Source organism: Colletotrichum navitas (assembly GCF_030913465.1).
Source record: "Colletotrichum navitas strain CBS 125086 chromosome Unknown LY79scaffold_102, whole genome shotgun sequence".
NCBI classification, from domain to species: domain Eukaryota; kingdom Fungi; phylum Ascomycota; class Sordariomycetes; order Glomerellales; family Glomerellaceae; genus Colletotrichum; species Colletotrichum navitas.
This window is the reverse complement of record NW_026850648.1, coordinates 87769-108530: the sequence shown is the minus strand read 5'-3', so window position 1 is coordinate 108530 and position 20762 is coordinate 87769. Positions and strand designations below refer to the sequence as shown.

The 20762-nt window shown below is 55.8% G+C and overlaps 6 protein-coding genes across 6 annotated transcripts; 3 read left to right on the top strand and 3 right to left on the bottom strand.

Moving 5' to 3' along the window:
• Positions 1-512: 512 nt before the first annotated feature.
• On the top strand, positions 513-1464 carry LY79DRAFT_526620 (ankyrin repeat protein; the record flags this gene model as incomplete). Its single annotated transcript, XM_060555854.1, has 3 exons — positions 513-539; positions 648-819; positions 971-1464. 3 exons carry the CDS (start codon positions 513-515, stop codon positions 1462-1464), a joined length of 693 nt encoding a protein of 230 aa, XP_060408664.1.
• Positions 1465-1654: 190 nt separating this feature from the next.
• LY79DRAFT_526657 (uncharacterized protein) lies at positions 1655-2053 on the top strand (the record flags this gene model as incomplete). The annotated part of the gene is made up of 1 exon (XM_060555860.1): positions 1655-2053. The coding sequence occupies one exon, from the start codon at positions 1655-1657 to the stop codon at positions 2051-2053; it is 399 nt and encodes a 132-aa protein (XP_060408663.1).
• A 535-nt stretch (positions 2054-2588) lies between these two features.
• Positions 2589-4124, bottom strand: LY79DRAFT_40948 (thaumatin family protein). The gene is made up of 2 exons (XM_060553076.1): positions 3555-4124; positions 2589-3503 (listed from the first exon to the last, which is right to left on the bottom strand). The coding sequence occupies exons 1-2, from the start codon at positions 4005-4007 to the stop codon at positions 2709-2711; spliced, it is 1248 nt and encodes a 415-aa protein (XP_060408662.1). The 5' UTR covers positions 4008-4124; the 3' UTR covers positions 2589-2708.
• A 1528-nt stretch (positions 4125-5652) lies between these two features.
• Positions 5653-8107, bottom strand: LY79DRAFT_673942 (uncharacterized protein; the record flags this gene model as incomplete). Its single annotated transcript, XM_060564236.1, has 4 exons — positions 5653-5852; positions 5906-7277; positions 7348-7452; positions 7520-8107. 4 exons carry the CDS (start codon positions 8105-8107, stop codon positions 5653-5655), a joined length of 2265 nt encoding a protein of 754 aa, XP_060408661.1.
• A 6948-nt stretch (positions 8108-15055) lies between these two features.
• Positions 15056-16558, top strand: LY79DRAFT_673941 (major facilitator superfamily transporter; the record flags this gene model as incomplete). The annotated part of the gene is made up of 3 exons (XM_060564235.1): positions 15056-15316; positions 15367-16411; positions 16464-16558. 3 exons carry the CDS (start codon positions 15056-15058, stop codon positions 16556-16558), a joined length of 1401 nt encoding a protein of 466 aa, XP_060408660.1.
• Positions 16559-18824: 2266 nt separating this feature from the next.
• LY79DRAFT_594232 (uncharacterized protein) lies at positions 18825-19301 on the bottom strand (the record flags this gene model as incomplete). Its single annotated transcript, XM_060561666.1, has 1 exon — positions 18825-19301. The coding sequence occupies one exon, from the start codon at positions 19299-19301 to the stop codon at positions 18825-18827; it is 477 nt and encodes a 158-aa protein (XP_060408659.1).
• Between the last annotated feature and the right edge of the window lie 1461 nt (positions 19302-20762).

Genomic DNA, 20762 nt, shown 5'->3' with positions numbered 1-20762 from the left:
TGGAGCGCTGAGATACAAGCACTACAGCTCTCGATCAGGGGTTGAGCGATCACTGCCACCTCCTTGAACAGACCGCATTCTGGCACCAGCCCCCGATTACGTCTCGTTCATTCAGCAACAGCAGCACCACGCCACTACCAGAGTGTGTGTCACTGAGACCAACACCGTACGCGCAACTCGACGTCCACCGCTTGAATTGACCTCCCCGAACCCAGATCTGCGCATGGTCAGACATCTCTCCGCGTCCTTCTTAGAGAGTCGCTTTTCTCGTGCATCGTCAATCTTCTTCCTTGCCTTCACAACCTGCAGTTGAAGTAAACCACCCCCCAATACCCCTCCTTTCACCCCGATCTCGACCCCACCATACGAGGTTCAGGTACCTACGTAAACCCAAACCGTTCCCGGCTCAGCACAGAGCCAACCCGAAACACGCCTCACCTCTCTCTCTCTCTCTCTCACCCCCACAACCTCAACACACGACACCCAGATAGTTGCGCATCTGCAGCACAGAAATGGCCGCGGACAACGAGGAACACGAGGTAAGTTTCCCTTTCATTCGCGCCTACGTCGTCGCTCTTGTACGGCCGGAAAGCGAACAAGCACTCGAGAGGGGCAGAAGACTGACGGACCTCCCCTTCCCCCTCCAGGGCGCCTCCGTCAAGGAGCTTCTCATCGAGGCCTGCCGGCGCAACAACACCGACCTCTTCAACGAGGTCGTCGCCGACATCAAGGATGAGGACGAGCTCTCCCGTATACTCAACGAGACCACTACTGTCATGGGCAACCACCTCTACCACGAAGCCGCCTCGCGGGGTAACTGTGAGTGCTTCTCTCCCACCCTTCTCGCACCGTCCGGCCTCACACTTCACCACTCTCCCCCTCCGACGCCGATTCTTTCCTCCTTTCTCCAGACATGACAAAACGTAACGGCAACCACGCTAACCTCTGGTCTTCCCTCCTCTCTCCGCAGACGAAATAATCGACCTCCTCCTAGACCAACCAAACTTCGAATGCGACCCCGTCAACCGCCTTGAGGGCGACACCCCCCTGCACACCGCCATCCGCTGGATCAACTCGGAACCCCCGGCCCAGCGCGAGTTCGGCAACGCCCTCGTCGAGATGATGCTCGAGGCCGGCTCCAACCCGCGCGTCAAGAACAAGGGCGGCCTGACGGCCGTCCAGCTCGTCGACCCCCGTAACACCGGCCTCCGCGACCTCATTCAGAAGCACGAGTACGCCTCCCTCAACGCTGGCGACTTCATCAGCGTCAGCTCCTCCTCGGCCGCGCCCAGCACCAAGACCCCCGCCGTCCCCAACGCCGCCGCGCCCCCCGTGCCGACCGCCCCCGCGCCAGGCTACGTTGACGACGAGAGCGACGAGGACGCTGAGTTTAGTGGGAGCGACGACGAGGAGCGCGCCGAGTGGGAGCGGAGACGGAAGGAGCGCGCCGCCCGCAAGGGCTGATCTTTTCCATGTCTCTCGAGGGTGGTTATGAAAAGGGGGGGAGAAGGATCATACCCGAGCAGCGGCCCGCCTGTTTTTCTGTTTTCACTAGCATCGTCTGCTCCTCTTCTTTCTCGGTACCCAGCTTGGACTTTTTGCATTGCATTCACCATCTTACCGATGTTGAGACCCCAGGGGTGTGTGTGTCTGTATGCGTGTGTGTGTGTGTGTGTGGGTGTGGTCTGACGTACAAATACAAGCGGCAGCTTGGTCGTATCCGGGGGGGGGGGGCAAAGAGAAAGGGGTTTGGTTTCCTATATTTTCTTCACAGGGAAAGAAGCCATTCTGCTTACTCGCCAACCCTCCTACAAAACAAATCGAGCGGGAAACGCACGTGGGAGAGGACCCCTCCCCCTTGCGCCTCCTGCATATTAGACTAGGTAGCAATTGCCATCGCGTTACAATGGCATGGGCAGACGATTCCTTCCGAGAAACAAGCAAGCATTCAAGACAAAGGAGCGGAACGAGGGAAGGGAGGAGAAGGGGGATAGGTGAAAGAAAAGAAAAAAAGAGAGAAAAAAAAATGGCAACAAGGGAAAAAAAAGAATAGCAGGTAATATACAGGCTCTTTCGAAAGACCAGGCAAGATTCGGGTTCTCCTTTTTGTCTGATGCGCGCGTGGCGGGAGGAGAAATAGAGAGAGAGGGGGGGGGGGGCTCAGAAAGGAGTGGACGAACGGTACGGGGCGGGTTAGACCGGCGTTGGGCATCGCGTACCTACTTTACCGTACATCCAGCAGGAATTCGACATACAAAGATCACTTACTTATTCTATCATCATCAAGCCGCCGCAGTGATGTATTTAAACAAATTCAAAGTGAGTGGCATTTTTGAGTCCAAATTGCAACGCAAATTGCAACGCAAATCACGGCTGCCAATCCGCCCCGTTGCCTCTGCTCTGCACCGTCGAGTCAGGATTCAACCAAAGTGTGAAGAATTTGCTACGTTGTGCTTGATACGGATATAAGCGCTCTAGGTACTTGAAAGGAAAGGTGCAGCTACGCTGCTGTCTACGACGGCTCATGACCTCGACCCTCCTCCTATATGGTCTTCAGTCTCCATTTCTCTTGTATATCGTCCTATGCATCGTATAGTCGTCCCAGGGTATCCCAATGTTAAGAAATCCAAACCAAAGAAGCAAGAATCATTGCGCGGGTCCTGCCCGCCATACTTGTCCCAGTGAAAGAAAAACAAGACCCATCTACGTCACCACTCTATCAAGAGCGCAGCCGTGATGATCGCACAGATGGTCCAGTGCGACGACACCGCATGGCCTGAGGCAGCGTTCTTCGCGCTCTCAGACTCTATGTAAGTGCGGTTCCTAACCAGCTCCAGGTTCTTTTGGCTCAGAAAACCGGCGCTCGCGATCTCGAACAGCTGCGGCCCCATGGTTCGGAGGATGTTAGTGCTCCGGCCGGCGGGACAAAAGACAACCTCCCAGCCGCCACCCGAGGGGATGATGAAGGTCGAGGTCTGGTCGTCAAAGGCGAAGCTGTACGCGTCAGGACACATAGCCTTGGCGTGCCTGGAGAACAAACCCGGCTTGCATTTATCGGGATCATGCCATTTGCCTATACAGCAGTCGTGGTCCGAGTTCGTGGCTGCGCATTGGCTCTTGCACGGGCTGAAGGTGGGACGCTTGATTTGGTCGTCAGGGTAAGGGTAGACTCCGTCGCCGGGTTTGTCAGGTGGGTTAGTTAGCAGGGGCCAAGGGCACCAGTCTCGGACACTGTCGTTGGATTCGTTTGGTTCCCAAGGGACGGGGAATGTGCTGTTGGTGTAGACGGCTCCACTGGCTGCACGCTGGGCTATGAAGCCTGTCGTCGCAATGCAAGCACAGTTTGTCAGGTTGGGCGGAATGAACGTGGTGTTCTCGGCGGGAATGTAATTGATGCCGACGGGGAGATTGTAGCCGTCGACGAGGGAAATGTCGTAGAATGTCTGTCTCCCGGAGACACCTCCGGCTAGGTTGAACTCGGCAAGGGTCGCAGGAACGGCACCCTGTACGTGTTGTTAGCGCCGGTTGATCGGATCGTGTGGCATGAGACTTACACTGAATTCACAGTCAAGCTTCCCAAAACAGTCGCCCGTTGCGCAGCCAGCCGACTCCCCGTTGACCGTGCAGTTGGTCCTTCCCCAAGCACGGCCCTGCCATGTCGGCCCAACCCATAAGTCTCGACTATCACCTGAGGCGAGCTCGAAGCCTCCGGTTCCGGGGCCGATGCCATGCTGAGTCGTGATGCCGGGCCAGATCGTGCCAGGGCATGAGTTGGTAATCTTCAAGGGTATCCTCCCGTTCCAATCCTCGGGCGGACCTCGTTTGGCGGGGTTGTACCTCTTGTTCAGCTGGAGGTAATCGCTTTTGTAACTCGGGTGGTAGCTGGGGAACACGATTCCATTGGTGGTTGGCAACTGCGAGGCAAGTGCTAGAGCAACCAAGATGTTCCGACTGGCTCTTGTCGAGCGCTTATCGACTTTCCTCGACGACGAGCGTCTCATGATCATTGTGGTGACCGTCTTGAACTCCTGGCCGGTAAAGCTCGAGCAATATGGGAGGACGACTGCAAAAACCAGTTGTATGATGATTTACTCTAGGATGATGAGACAATGCATGGTTTGCAGGCCCCCGAACTTATATGGTCCCGAGAATCGACGGTGTGGTGTAGCTATACGACCGGCGCTAGCGTGGTAGTGATTGGGTGCCACCAATGGCCGATGATGGGCTTGCGCCGAGTGACGTACGGAGCGTGGGAGAGAGCACGAATGGAAGCAAGGGCCAGTGGAATTCCAGGTGGTGATCGGCCAGCTTGATCCAGGGCCAATACTTGATTATCCCTGCTGGCGCGATGTAGCGTCAGCGGCCATCACCAGGTGGGAACCACAGGTCGGTCGGACGGCGCCGTTGCGTGGGAACAAGAACTGGGTCGTAGGGCAGAGAAATTAGGTTGTTTCTTTGCGCTTAAAACAAGCGGAGACAAGTAATGATATAGAATAACGGTTCCGATTAGGAGACGTAGATAAAGGTTCGTGGCGCGACAACCCCAGTGTGAGGTCGAGGACGGTGAAGAAGGACTAGAAGAACTAGAAGAAGGGGAAGAGGAGAGAATGCTTAGTTACAAGACGACAAGTGAAAATCGCATCATATCGCATCGTGGCCCGCATTGCTGGCTACTTGTCGAGGAAGGGCGGAGGGGACGCTGGCCCGTCCCATTTACCTGTTGCCATCGACAGTTGTCCGCGTTGCAAGATGCAGGGCCCGACCTTGGACTGAACTCTGCCTGCAGTTTGGGTTCAGACGATGACGCAGGCACAACTGGCTGCCCGGTTTCCCGTTCGGAACTGCAGGGTCCAGTTTGCCTTGTTGGCGACGGGGGCCTTCCTTGCTTAGCCGCTGTCTCCTGGTCGCAAACTCCACCCGGGAATCGGTAAGTACTATAGGTACCTACGTAGTAGGTAGGTGGTAGGGTAGGTACGATGTATAGTTTAGTGTAATGTGGCTAAGTTAATCTGCGAGATGCTCGCTGTCTCGTGCCAGCCACGTCCTTCGTCTCTCACGCACAGCGTCGCTGGACTGCTAGCCATCGCATCACCACCATAGGTTGTGGGGCTCTCATGAGGAATCGATGGCCACCTAAATATGGGTACCACTTGACACCCCACATGGTGTCACCCCTGGTACCTCTCAGCAGAATGCCTGGGCACGACTCGCACATCGAGAGTTGAGCTTAACCTTGCAGCGCGCTTTGTTATTGATGACTTCGTCTTGCCGCAAATCTCCCTGCCATGAAAATTCTTGCTTGCTTGCTCAAACAGCCTGACCCTTCCGCTAGTGCGGCAATCAGAACTGCACCGCAACCTTTGAAATAGCTTGATTCATCCCGGGCTGGGAATATCGTCCGTCTACACTTGACAATAGACCATTATCCTTCACCGTCATAAAAAACCACGCCCCAGTCCCACCCTCGCCTTCCAGTCATCTGTCTGGGAGGTCTTTTCGTGATATATACTCTCGGCTGTTATTAGCCTCGGCTATCCTTTCCGTCTCACTCGCCTTTTCGAGGTATCATCCGAGTGTATGGGAACGAAATGCCCAATGTAAGCCGGCAAACATTATCAATCTTTCTCTCTTTCCATTACGCCCCTGCCGTCTTTACCTGAAACGCGCCCTGCAGCGGCCCATGACCTCGCCCTGGCAGACAAGCTCTGCGCTGAACTCGGATCCGTCCAGTGTCAGGTAAATGTCAAAATAGACACGGTAGAATGTGCCCTGTGGCGTGTCCATCCTCTCGAAGTCCTTCTCAAGGTTCTTGCGGGACAGATCCGAGGTGAGGGTAACGACTTCCTTGATACCTGAGAGGTGTGCGTTAGCAGTAGCATATCAATGGCAACGTGATGCAACTTACGAGGATCCTTGGTGTACTCGGGGCAGACATCATCATCGCAGGCGTACAGAATATCCTCATACATGAGCGTGGCACCGGGGGCGACTTGTCGGAAGAAGGAAACCTTGACGGGCTCGCCAATCTTGACCTTCTGACCCTTCTGCACAAAGATCTGCCGTGTGAACTTGCAGCGGTCCTTGCCATCGAGGGACGGCACACGGTAGGCCTCTGGGTGGTAACCCTCCTTAAAGGGCTGCAGGGTGGCCATGAGGTAGTGGCGACGGGCGACACGGTGGGTGACGACACGCTCCGTAATACCGGCGGTAACTGCACCCTTGACAATGGCGGCGACCGAGTCCATAGGGCGAACAACCTTGGACTGGAACTGAGGGGGCACGTGGAGCTTGATCTGCTGGAAGAGGTACTCGGAGGCACCGAAACCACCGACGACGAGAATGTTCTGCAGCGTGCGGTTCTGGGCTTGGATGGCGATGATCTGGTTTCTGACGAGCTCGAGAATGCGGTTAACAACGGGCTCGAAGCACTGCAGAATCTCCTCGTTGGTGAAGGTCATGTAACCCTCCTCGATACCCGCCTCGGGGAACTCGGCCTCGATGCCGACGTCGACAGCCCATTTCTGCCCGTTATTGCGGAAGTCGGCCTTGATGCGGTTCTCAAAGTCCATGATGCACTTGGCGTATACGCGACCGGCGGTCTTGGATCCGTCGGGTAGCTTCATCTTGCGGATCTTGGTACGCAGGATGTTGCTGAAGTTACGGTTCAACGCTGTCGAACCGCAAGAGTCACCGGATCCTGCCGTGCACTCAGCCACCGTGAAGGGGTTCTCTTCCTCGACCTCGTACGCAATCAGATCAACAGTACCACCACCGCAATCGACAATCAGCACGGCATCATGCACCTTTAGGTTCAAAAGACCCGTCTTGGAGCAAAAGATGGCGGCGGCCTCTGGCTCGGAAACCAGCGTCAACCGGTTGTCGTTCTCGTCTCGCAGGAACCCGGCCTGGATAGCGGCGGCTCTGGTCGCGGCCTTGCCAGCGTCATTCCAGATGGCAGGGACGGTCAGGTAATAGCGAATATTACGCTCCTCGCGGTTGAAGACCTCACCGAGAGTCTTTTGCAGGGCAGAACGCATCGCCTGGCGGAGTTTAAAGAGATAGTCGGCGGCGACATCGATCTCGGACTTGCCAGGAGGCAGAGGGGGCAGGTTGATGGGGTCAATATACGTGTTGCCGGACAGCATAAGCTGCAGCTTGAACCACTCGACCTTTTGCACGCCGGGCTTCGGGTATCCAGTAGGCGCAAGAGCATCGGCAATATCAGGACCCCAGCCAACAACCTTCTGGTACTGGTCGTAGTAGAGTACCGTGGGGATCTGCAACAAATGGCGATTAGCCAAAGCCGGAAAGGCCAGGGTGAGGATATACGGGAAGGGTATTGCCAACCTTTTGCTTCGTGTATGATCCGGCGCCGGGCCATTCCGTAATAATGTCCTCCTTCGCTTCGTTGTTCGTGGCAAAGGCAAAAGCCACACCAGAGAAAGTGGTGCCCTATCGCTCACGTCAGCAACCAACTCCAAAGCACCACGAAGGGTTTCCGACTCGGCGAGCGACGTACAAAATCGATTCCGACAATCAGCTGAGCCTTACTCCTGCTGTTTCCCTCGACCTCGGCCGCGCTGCCTCCACGCTGGTATTGCGCCAAGGGACCTCCCCCTTGAGGGGGACCCGGGGGAGGGTAACCGCCGCCGCCGCCGTATTGAGGAGGACCGCCCATCGGATGTCCTTGACCACCGACAGGAGGGAGCTGAGGCGGGTAGCCGGCGACGGGGGCACCACCGGTGTTGATAGGCGGAGGGCCGCCAACCATCTGGCTGGGCGGAGTGCGAGCCGAACCTTGGCCGGTCATGGGGCTGGTACGGCCGATGGGAGGAGGACCGCCGGGAGGGTAGTTGGCCGAATAGCTCGGGGGACGGTTGCCGGGGCCTGAATGATTCATCGGAGCGATCGAGGCGGAGGATGTCGAGGCGATGGAGCCTGGTCGGAGGGGAATCTGTTGCGGTATTTGGGGGGCACCGGAAGGATGGCCACCTTGTGGAGGAGGGGTCGGGCTGGTAGTGTGATTCGGATCAGGCGTTTGGATGCTGGCAGTTGACTTGCGCTTACCGAAACCAAAGCCTTTCAGGCGGGAGTTGGAAAAGCTCATAAGGGAATGCTGGAGGAAGGGAAAAGGAGGGGAGAAGAGCGAGGGCCCGGGTGGGCAGGATGAGCAGAGGGTATATCGGTTTAGGTTGCGGGCGTCGGCAGCGGTGCGGTGCTATTCCAGTAAGTTGGCGGAAAGGTTGTGGTGGTAATCGGAGGCGGGATGATGGCCTGGGCTTAGACTTTTAGGACTTGGTGCTGCGGCTGGTGGGTTGCGGCTGGGGTGTCGAATTCGGGGGGATTGGGGAGGAGTGAAAGAGGGGAGGGGGGGGGAGGGGTGGCAGAGAGAGAGAGAGAGAGAGAGAGAGAGAGAGAGAGAGAGAGAGAGGGATTGGAACCCAGATAGGTCGGAGGTAGGAGTTAGTCAGTCCGTCCCTCAGTCGACAAGGCCGCAAGTCAGGACTCTTGAGGGGGAAGTTGATGACTTGAGGACCTGAAGGGGACTGGGAGGACTCTAGGACTCAGCTGCTGCGACGGGCCCGAGGTTTTGCGACTTTGACGCTTGACAGGACGAGGGCGGGAAGGGAGAGGGAAAGGGTAGGGGGATCGGAGGGAAGGAGTGAGAAAATAGAAATGTGCTGCTATGCCACGGCTCAGGTTGATTCGAGGGAACTTTGGTGGGGGGGGGAGGGGTGGAGCGTGAAAACGTGGGCTGGTCTCCAGCGTTGAGATACCTAAAGTAAGGTAGGCAAAGTAGAATAAGTGTGTGGCCGCCCCGGGCGCGTTTCAATGAAGACGCTGTCTCTGGGGATGATACGGTGCGGAAAGGGATAGAGATTGGTACAGCAACGGAGCACAGCGCTGGTCTGTTGCTGTGTCGTACCTAGGTAAATACCTTAGGTGAGTGAAAGGAAGCAATGGCAGCAGAAGCGACTCTCCAGGCCAACAGCGAGGACGGCGTAGAGAGCGGAATCGAGAGTGGAGACTTGAAACTGCGGTTGCGGGCAGCGACTGCGAAACGAGCGAGCGGCTGGGACGGAAACGGGTGGGTGTGGGGTTTTCCTTCTCTCTTTCTTTCGCTCCTTTTTCAATCATTCAGGTGAAGTGGAGTGATGATACGAAAGGAAGTAGACATGGGGGGACGGAGTGATAGCGGTGACAGTTGCAGCAAAATCCAAGCCGTATGTTGATATGTACCTTTTTTAGTGATCTGGTGACTTGTCCGTTGTAAGCGGTAGAGTCTTCAGGTTCAGCTGTCGGTATTACTAATCGAGCGTTTTGGGTTGATAATGCCGAGAAAGCGAGGACAGACGATTAGAAGAGAAGGAGGAGGCGGAGGAGGAGGGAGGCCACAATGATGGACAGAAAGATTGAGGATAAGAACGAGGAGAGACGAGCTGGCAATTAGGCAAGCGTGCGAGCAGGTAAGCAGGCGCCGGTTTATGCAGGCAGCGGAGGGTAACGAGAACAAGGGATCTGATCTGAACAGTGGCGGCACACGTGAGAGCCTGATGAATGCTTGGAAACTGGAAGACTGACTGGATGGGAGACTCAAGGCCGGAGGCTGGAGGCTGGCGGGAGGCGGGAGGCGGGAGACGGAAGGGGAGACTGGAGGACTACCTAGGAGAAGGCCGGTCGAATCGAGTCGAGTTGCGGATAAAAGAGGAGAGGGATATCCGTAGAGAGACAAAGAAAGTGTGTGTATGTAAGAAAGAAACAGGCCACAACACAGAGAGAAACCGGAGCCTCTGGCGGTTGCTGCAGGCTGTATGACACTGACACAGACTGGATGGCCCTGGCCCAAGTCCTAGGTTCAGGTCCGTACGGTTGGGCTGATGGATCAGATCAGCCAGAGACGAGACGGGTTTGCTTTGCCAACTGGCTGTGCTCTTTGACGCCAGGCCCTGCTTTTCTTTCTCTCTTTCTTTCTTTCTTTCTTTCCTTCCTCCTTTCCTATTTGTCCCCTTATTTTCCTTCTCTTTTCCCGACCCGTCCTGCTGCTCCCCTTTTCCTACTGCTTCCACTGCTAGGGTTTTCCCAGCTTTGTTTGCGCGGTCGCAAGTTTTGCTGCTGCATTGCTTTTGCAGTGGCTTTCGAGAGGTGTTGAAGCGGGATGAGATGGCGCCGCTGCTGCCCTGTGCTCTCGCTCTGTATTGTACTGTGCTGTCCGAGGCAGGCGTATCTCTGCGCCTTGATTCCGTGGGTAGGGAGTAACCACACGGGGGCTAGGGCTGCAGGATGGCCCCGGTGGCTGCTGATCTTACAGTACCTACACTACGGATACTGCGCCAGCAGCTGACGGCACTACCTAACACTAAAGCGAAGCCTGCAGGTGTATGTACCTGTACCTGTACACCCCCCTCCCCCGGCTCGCCCTCTGGGCAGTGTAAGGCTGAGGCCGCCGTTCAATACCGCCCTTTGATTGGACGATGCTGGATTAGACTGGCCTGCTGCCGGCAAGGCGTCAGAGGAGCAGTGAGGTACGGTGGGGAAGGAGAATTATTCGTAGGATGCAGCTGCGTGCTGTTACTGCTACTGCTCTCTGTTTCGTACTGTGACTCGGTTTGTGCGAGTGTCGGTATCGCCCAAGTACGATGTACATAGGTACTGCCTACACCTCCCTCCTGCACCAGCTACCCGTCCAGGTTCAGCTCGATGCCGTTCGTTGCCAGCTAGGTATTGGTAGGTAATGTGGACAGCGCTCGTTATATCTGCATGTCGGAACACCTCGCGGCTGTCGGATTGTCGTCTCTTATGCGGTCAGATTAACAGATCACCGAAGGTGTTTTGTCCCGTCCCCCGTTGCCGTTGTCATTGTCTGGGACCTGGGACAAGGACATGGGGGACGCTAGCATCGACAGCTTTCCACACGAGGCATCTCGAGACCGGTCTTTGACGCGCTCCTGCCCATGTCAAGAGAGACGGCAAATATCGGACGACATTGTATCGTAGACGCCATTCATTCTTGGTCTGCGAATTCCCCCGTACTCGATACACACACTCACAGCGCTAGTGGCCTGAGGCTGGCAGATGGTTAGCTGAGGCCGTACCTGAGAGCTGAAGTTGTGTGTCTCAACCCCGGATGGTCTTCAAACAAGAGATGCAAGCATCTGGTGAGACGGGCTCATCGGGAGGAAGCCTTGCGAGCCCACACCACCACCACCACCACCATCAACCCGTTCCGACTACCGTCGAGGGGAGCAGACCCAAACCCCCCTCTTTGCCCACTATGTCGATGCCGACGAGGACTACTCAACCCTGCCGCTCCCGTCAGATTGCAACAAACCGGCACAAGAGCCGTGGGGATGGGATTCTCTGCTCCAACCTCCTTTCTCTCTAGTCCCGCCGAGAGCCGGAGATGGTGCTATCGGTGTACGGGTAGCTGTTGTATCAGTGTCGGGACATCGCAAGACAGCGCCCCGTAGGCTTGCTTGTTTGTCGGTCTGCGACCGAAGACTTGACTGGGAGGACCCAGCAAGCCCGCCAAACCGCCCCGATAACCCATCTGTTCGACGTCGGTCCTCGACCGCAAGTCCGCAACACGCCAGGCCAAAGAAGTCGGTGGAAAGCTCGCCGGGGAACCCACGGTTTGCTGCAAAGCCATCAGTGGGGTCGGTTCGTTGCGCGTGTCATGAGGCACAGCAGAAGAAACACAAGCGACCAACCATGATATTTTCACGAAACCGTTAGCACCAGAAATGCAAGGTTCCGGTAGTAGTCTATGTTTCGTCGTCGCCAAGGAACAGGTTTGGGTTTTCTTCCAGCTGGCCGAGGTGGGGGCATCAGCATAACGTGGGGCACGAGCGACTCAAAACGAGGGGGGTATAAGAGACGGCCCGGCAAGAGAGTCTCACAGGCTGGGGAACGGGACGCACGTGTAGGTACACGTAGTAATGCCGACCTACCTATACAGGTAGTACACCAGTGTATACCTAGGTACACTAAACATGTAGGACTTTTTGCGTAGGACTTTCCCTGGTCTGCATACGGCCGGTCTCTCTGAAGTTCTGAAGCCGCCGGGGAGTGCTTTCCGTCCCTCGTTCTCTCCAGGATTCGTGCCCATGATCCCAACTCCGAGGACCCGACCTGTTGGATTGGCGTTACAGCTTACTAATTGCCTGCGACCTCATGTTTGATTAAACAAACTGTGTAACAGTCCGTCTTTGCCCTCGGTCCGGTCCTTTTATCTTGGAACAAAAGAGAGGGCAGTAGAAAGTGGGAGTGGGCGGTGTACTGTACCCATCGTCCTTGGATATTTTTTTCCCTCTTTCCCTCTTCTTTCGTCGTTTGTTGTGCTTACCCTGCCAGATTAGGTTGGGCCTGTCCTGCCGCTCACCTGTCAGGCACCCCAAGTGCCCCTCCCGACTCCGAGTCCCTCCCCATTCCTTAGGGTTTTCCATTTCATGTTCTCTACCTGAAGAAAGACGAGATGGAAACCAAGGAACTAACCTAGTCACTCTCCCGTTGGCCTTGCAGCTCGATTGACTACCCGCAAACGAGAGCCTGTGCCCGGCCTTGTTGTTTGGTAACTGTCATTTCCCAGATACTGGGATGCTGAAACAGACGCTGATGACACGCCAAATCATCTTTCGATTCCCATCCACAGAAAATCTGTCGGCCGAGAAGACCGCCCGTCGAAGACAAGCGCGGCGCGCGAGTCCGAACCTCCCAACAAAGGTGGGGGACCGTTGCAAAGGATCCGTCCTGTCATCCACCATTTCCCGAGGGCTGCGTATTCACACTTCGTGCTGCCATCCGCCATTCAGACCCCTAGAATCCCGCCCATTCACCTATGATACTTGTACGTTCGGTACGGGCGGTCGCCCGCTCATCTTGCTGGAGAGAAAGCCTTGCCAGCGTCGGTTGTGACGGCAACCCGCTGGACAGGATTAACGCCATAGACGACGCCTTCAAGCTATTATCCTCGTACACAGTGCGTGAGCTAGAGATGTCACTGTTCGACCATCGAGAGGAACCCCGGCACGTACCTCATGACACGGGTTAATCCCATCCTACAATTGTCAATGGAACAGCCAGGGCGCCGCGAGGCGTAGCACAACAGGCGTGCTGAGCCCCGCATGCGTCCGGTACCCAGGCCCGGCAGGGTGCATCCTTACTGACTTCGTCCACTGATCGGCGTTGGCAAGCTCAGCCGCACCAGCTCGTGGGGATTTAGCAGCGTTCCCCGATTCTGCCATCCGTATAGGGCGAGCACTTCGTTAAATCTCGACCGGTACGAGAGCTGACGATACCAGGCATTTTTGCCAGAAACAAGCAACAATCGACCACTGAGTGCTGTGTTTTCCTGCCGACATTTCCATCAATCAGCGGACGACACGGCGACGAGTCGGTGTCTCTACTCGACATAGAGTGCCGGTGGGCTCGAGCGCAGAACTCACTGCCAATGCCCCCCGTTGGAAGGGACAATGGCCCGGCGCATCGACTCTGGCTCAAAATCGTTGCTCTTTCATTCCTGCATCTAACGCTGGGACGAGGGTCCCATGCGCTCTCGGTTTTGCCGACATTTTGGCGCCACAACCTCGGGGTCACATCCATCACATACGATGTAGATAGCTATTATATGAGAACCAAGCCCCCTCATTCAGCACTGCCTCAATGCACTGCTGTGCCGTTGGCTGGATGGTCCCGTTCCCTCGGAGCCCTCTGGAGGCGCGGATTGGCTCCGGCGAGGCCCATAATATATATATATATATATATGCATCACGGGCATGGGTGCTTACTATAATGTACACTGGACGGAGCGCCGACCGTGTGGACCCGTCGGCATGTGCCCGGTGAGAGCTCTCCGGAGCCCCAGTCGTTGTTGTCGGTTGCCAGATATCCGGCATGGCCGACTACCTATCCTTCCGCAAGTACGAGTCCGGGGTTGAACACTTGGTTCATCAAGACATAGGTCGCCGTGGTAAAGTCAGGGACACATAAATAAGAGACGCGCAAGGGACTCATAGATAGTACAAAGTAGACCTATCAAGGTTGGCTTGACAAGAATCACAGACAAGCCCTTGCTTTTTCTCTCCCCTTTCCTCGACTGTGAACCCCCGGGACATACTTGTAAACGCTTGACTTGCAGATTCACAGTGCAAGGGAACCACGCGGCATGCAAACAGCACAGCTGCATGCAAATGCGTCAAGGCATTTGAGGGAGGGTTTGGAGTAATACAGCACTACGAGGGAGCACCTAGCACCGGCCTATCATCTCTCACGGTAACTCCCTCTAGTCCATGTGGAATGGATCCGGCCGCAACCATCACGACGCGGGCCTGGTTGAAGTTGCTAGCCCCCGCGTCACCTCCTGAATATTACGACTACTGTAGCTTACCTGGGTAGTGGACTATTATTTAGGACGAAATCCAAGTCGGAATCTATGGGTGGCTCCTATTGGATGGTCGCCGCCCCTCCATCTCAGGCCGGTCAGTTTGGAACATCAAGCCTGGTGTTTTGGGTTAAACTCGGGATATCAGGACCAGCCCAGCTCTACCTCTCTGCCAAGGGCTCGACAGGAACAAAGCTCAGGGACCGTGTTCCAGATTCAATAGCACTCCAACCGACTGAGCGAGCATGGCGTCCCGGGTTTGGGGAGCTTGTCTCCTGTCATAGTCCGTTTCCAGCCATCGTGAATGCCTGTCGATGCCACTCATTGCCCATCACGGCTGCTCAACCAAAGCTGGAAAGAACGATGGGGGTCACATTCCAGCTCCTTCCTCTTTCTCAGAGCGCTGTTCCCTTACTCTGAATGCTCCTCTATTTTTTTCTCTCCCTCTACCGCCACAGCATCCTCGAGAACCCTTTATTGATTCCAAGACGCCGTCAACCAAAGGGCAGCTGAGACCTGTGGAATGTCGGGATATCCCAAGACACGCAACACATGCTATGCTTGGATCGCGAATGCTGATCTCGCCGCGTTGACAGACATATCATATTACACAGACGTCCCAAACCGCAACAGTTTGTCCTTCACATCTCTGCACTCACAGAAAGGCACTTTTCCGACATGTCTTTCTACCAGCTGAATCTGGCCGCTTTCGTGGCGAGCAATGGGTATCTTCTGTATCAACAGTACAAGCGACAAGAGCAAGAGGCAATCGAAGAGCTGAAACAGGAGGCGGCCGCTGTTGACGATGGTGCTGAAGGTCACGACATCGAGCTATCTCAACTGCTCGCGGAGCCCGCTGAGTCGCAGGCCGCGGTCCGGCAGTTCCAGCTTGATTTCTTTCCCGTCTACGCTCTGGCAATGGCGGCTGACTGGTTGCAGGTAACAGAAAGCATCGCGGGCTTAGTGGTTCCAAGCTGACAACGACATAGGGCCCGCATATCTATGCCATCTACAAGTACGATAAGAATATAGCCGAAAAGGTTGTCGCTGCGCTGTACGCTGCTGGTTTCGTCTCCGGTGCCATTTCGGCCTCCTTTGCCGGCGAACTCGCCGATCGATATGGCCGTCGTCTCGCCTGTATCACGTACTGCATCGCGTACATCTTTACCTGCCTGACGATGCTCACCGACAACCTCTTCATCTTGTTCCTCGGCCGCTTCTGCGGCGGCATCTCAACCACCCTTCTCTACAGCGTGTTTGAGGCATGGTTGATCACAGAATACAACCAGCGTGGCCTGTCACGGACGAAGCTCAAGCTGGGCACCATCTTCGGTCACATGACCACCATCAGCTCTATCGTGGCGATTGCCTCTGGCATCTTCGGTGACGTCATGGTCAACGCCTTGGGCGGCCGTGTCTGGCCGTTCATGGCAAGCGTGGCATGCTCCGCGATGGCCATTTGGTTGATTCTAGGAAGATGGAAGGAGAATTATGGGGCCAAGCAAGCCGGCCCGGCAACATCCTCTCTTGGAGATGTCAAGAGCGGGATCCAGATGATCATACGCGACAAACGCATTCTATCGCTGGGTCTGACGTCGACCTTCTTCGAGGGCACTATGTACCTCTTTGTGTTTTTCTGGTCCGCAGCGCTCAAGAGCGCGAGAATGAAGGCCGGCTCAAACGAGGAGTTGCCCTTTGGACTCATTTTCTCCAGCTTCATGTGTGCTATGATGGCAGGCTCGGCGTTCTTCTCGCTCTACGCCAAGTCTCACTCCAAGGAGACAACTTCGGTGATCTTAATGCTTGTGGTGCTCATGGTGAGCTGCTGTCTCTCGGCGGCTGTCCTACTCGAGAGCGAGATGTTCCTGTTCTGGGCGCTGTGTATGGTCGAGGCTAGCATCGGCGCATACTTCCCGAGCATGTCATTCCTGAAGAGCCAGGTTGTCGAGGACGGCGTACGAGGACGTGTATACAGCCTGCTGAGGCTTCCACTCAACGTCTTCGTTGTCGTGGCGCACAGCCTGGATGAAGAGGGTAAGTTCTCTTGCGCAAGGCTGGTTCCGGCGACGAATTAACAAGAGAACAGGCGACGGACACCGAAACAGTGTCTTCCTCACTTGTGCTACGTTGCTTATGGTGTCCTTTTTCATTGTCAAGAGGAGCTTTGAACCAACGGCGTGATATTGGACCGAGATCGGACGGCATCAGGGTTCCAACTCTGCTTCATTTTGGCCCAAAGCCCACGCCGACGTAAAGACAAACCATAGAAAGGGGAGGAAATGTATGCTCCGGAGTATTTGGCAATGTGTCCGTATAGCATGGCATGGCATGGCATAGGGAACGGAGCATCGGGCGTGCATACCTGGAATCACGGCCAGGCATCATGGGCCAGCTAGTCTAGGAAATTCTGGAATTTGTTATGAAGAAGCAATGTGTCCCATTTGGCTCGTGTACATTGATGACCAAGGAACTGATTTGTGAATGTCGCCAACCACAAGTCGGGGAGGGATAGTACTAGAGTAGACTCGGGGACGGGAGCAGGGACACCCGTGTATGTTTGATCGACCCTTCCTTCCCTTAGGGGGAACGCTGCGAGAGTACTACTTCAGTGCGTTCAACATTGCGTGCCTCCATCCTGGAGTGCTGAAAATTAGTTTCCGGAGTCTTCCATATTGTGTATATGTGTTGTTTTTCTCCTTGCCGTCAGATAGCGAAGAGGAACACAAGATCCCAACACCCTGCCCGGGACGGCACTCTTTTTCTCTGGCAGCGATTGGGAGGTCCTTCAACGACCCAGATTATCAGACCCCGGCCTGCAGTTGGCGCGCGCACACACACGCACGCACGCACGCACACACACACATACCGTACAGTTGTGCGGGACCCTGCCACGATTCGACGGCAATCTTGAGTGGTCAATTGACTCTCAAGTCTGGCACATCCTCCACTCCCCAGGAGCCTTTTCTCAACCGAAAGATGCACCCGAGAGAACCCCTCCTTCCCCCTTTGAGCTGATGGGGAGACGGCGTCAGTAGACCGTAGGAACCACCAGCCAGCCTCCTCTTTGTTATCTTACGAATGATATCGTCGCCCTGTTGTTCCTCTTCACCTCTTTGTCCTTCTCGGTAGGACAACATCAGTTCTCGCCCTTCGACGAGTTGTCTGTCTCATCTCCCAAGGGTTGAGATCTGCGTCCAATATGCTGGAAACCCATTGAACAACATTTCCGGCAAATCAGAGAAAGCGACTCATCGATCAGATCTCACCATTACCACCACCACCACCACCACCTTCGCTGAGGCACAAACGACCAAAGCCCAAACCGGGAAATCGGTCATTGATACAGGGAAACGCGATTGCGTATCATCCAAGATTCATTCTGCACCTTGACGTCTCCGGCTCCGAGGGCAAGGTGGACTACACTAGGCCGTCGCGGCACACTTGCCAGGCAAAGCAAACCGTCGTCACTTCACCTCAGCACCTGCCGACTTCTTCAAACAAGAACTGGCAGGCCTAAAAAACCCCTTTCTGGGCGGTCGTATGACAGAAAACTGCAGCCGATAACTGGGGAGCAACTGCAACAAAGAGGACTGCGATCGAGCGACATTGAAACCTGGAATCGAGAGAAAGCGCAGGCAAAAGCCCGGGGAGCGCCCGATTTATTAATACCAAGACAAGCCACCAACCGTCGTCCCAAAGACAACCACTCGGACTCTGGAAACCCTCCGACCGGCCTGCCTAGGTCCAAGACCTAAAGCCCCCAAGACCCGGCGTCAGACGTGAAAGACCCTGAGTTTGAGGTGATCGGCCCACGAGCATCACGAGCAGTTCAGCGACTCGGCAGACGGCAGCGATCCCCTCCATCGACTTTCTCCGTACACTTCCCCATCCCGCACACCCAGAATCGTCTGCCCGGTCTTGTTTCTCGCTAGACCCTACCGCCGGTCACTCAACCCACGAATCCACGAAAATAACTCCACGACAGACCGCCCACGAGGACACCAGAGTTTTGGCGCACTACCCTTGCAGGGTCGTCTTCCCCACCTGGCGCCTGGAACCCAATTTCATGACCTCATTGGGAGTGGGACAGGCCTGGGTCCTCTTCGTCTTTTCGCAGCGTCACACCCGGGAAACTAATTACAGACGGGCCGTTTGAGCGCGTGCTGTCTCCTCCAAAGGGCCGAGAGGGAGAAATTCAGCGGAAGAACCAGCGTCACGCCGCCGTTATCCCGCACCCAGCACAATCGCTGCAAAGGCGCACGCTACTACGTTGCGCTGCGCTGCAGCTCGTAGCCTGCACACGAAGCGACCTTCACCGGTCTTGGCGGAAGCAGAGCCCGTCCTGGTTCTGGACCTTTTGACTTCTCCTAGCAAGAAGACTGTGGGAGAGAGAGGGAGAGAGAGGGAGAGAGAGAGAAAGAAAAGACTCATCTAGCCGTCGTTTCAATCAGGAACACGTAAAAAACCCTTTAGCGAGAGATTTCGCAGTGAGGTGCAGCGACGCGCCCGCAGCGAGAACTCCTGCATCTGGAACATAGCAAACACCGGTACATTGTCGGCCTACATCCGGGGGCGGGGCGCCGATTGGCGCGCGAGCGGTCTTGATACTGGCTGTCAAGACCTTGATGGACGGCGGCAGGGCCGACGACACGAAATAAGGCGGCATGTCGACGGCCAGAAGCAGCTTCATCAGCCGCAGCGTGATGAAAAGGGCGCGGACGGTGGCGCATGCGACAACGAGATGGCGGTGTTGGCGGTCGACGGCAGTGACATGCCCCAATCCAACAAAACCATGACCATGATCATGACCAAGAAAAAGACCACCAGCGGCAACCGCAAAGGCGGTAATCGACAGTCCAAAGCCAAAAGCAAAGTCGGCGACCCGAGACACCGGAGAAGGAGGAGCAGCTTCCTGGTCTCCCATGGGGTCTCCTCCTTTTGGTACGGCCTTTGCTCGGTCGTGTTCCTAGTGCTCGTCCTAGTAAGTACCTCTGCAGCAGTGCGGATTTTTCTTCCTCTTCCCACTTCACCAGACACACACTGCAATTGTTGAGTTGTCCCCCCGTCGGTCCCCGTCCGTCACCCCAATCCCCACTCTGTAACCCCAGCAAACCATTGCCCCTTGTTTCTTCCCACGAGCAATGTTGCACGCGCGCACTTTCCGCCCAGGGTTTCCCTCTTCTTTGGTCGAAGTCTCTCCATTTTCCAAATTCCGGCATGTTCGGTGGCCCCCGCCCGGGTGGGCGATAGTGGATGCAGACGGGAGCTTCTTCGGCGTAGAAGTGGGGTCGCCGTGGGACGGGGATAGTGTCTCCTGTCAGCTCGCCATGAATGATGAGCGTCGAGTGGCGCGTGGTTGTCGCCTGTAGATTTCTCTCCTCTATTGAGCCAAGCTGAGCCATTTTGAGGAGGGATACCCCTGGGGCAGCCTGTAGATTTTCACGGGGCCCCAGGTCCTTCTTTTTTTCTTCTTTCTTTTTTCTTCCGTCTTGTAAGCAGCAGACAAGCGTTCGACCTGCGATACTTGAAGGCGGCGGGCGACATACTGCGGCAGATTACCTACACTAGTAGCCGGACAGAGAGACAGACACCAGACCACGACAGAAAAGCAGGCGAGTTGAGGCGAGACACTTTGATGATCGGGATCTTGCCGGGATCTACCGGGACCAATTGGAGACAACGGGGGCGCCGAGGCCCCACGCTTGGACCAATGATGGATGACGAAAAGCTGTATCCGGCCCGCCGAGCTTTTTCCTTCGGCCCAATTCCCTAGGGGTATTGCCTTCTGCGCAGTCAGTTCGTCCAAGGCCATGTTCGGGACGCTTGACCGGGCGCCGCTGCCGCCTGAGGCGGGCCTTGGTGTAGATGTGGTGTCAGTCAGCCGCCATCGCACTGCGTTCGCTGTATTGGCGGCCTGACTGGGCATTGGACGGACATCCCCCGCAGACAGGTGTGAGCCCTTCCTACCTAGGTTCAAGGTTCCCAAGGTCACGCAGCATCAGCAGTTCGCCTCACATCGCGCGTCCCAGTGGCGTGGTGCTGCTCGATGGCTGCATCCATTCATCCCCGGCATTTTATTTTACCAAACTGGCGTCGTGCTTGCTGCAGAAAACCCGCTTCTCGTCACGCAGCTTGTAGCTCCGTCCGGCCCGAACTCCACGAGAAGGCCTGGCGTGGTCCATGAAACCACGGACCAAGTGGTTTGATGGTTTTCCTGGCCCATTGGACTGCATCGACATCAGCACCAGCATCAGCAACAGCTCTCGCCAGACGTATGGAATCAACATCGTTCTCGGTGAAAGTCTGCCAATCTCTCAATCACCTGCTCCAGCAGATGGGCCCCTCTTCTCCAGTCCCATCCGGATGGTCTCACTCATACTCATGA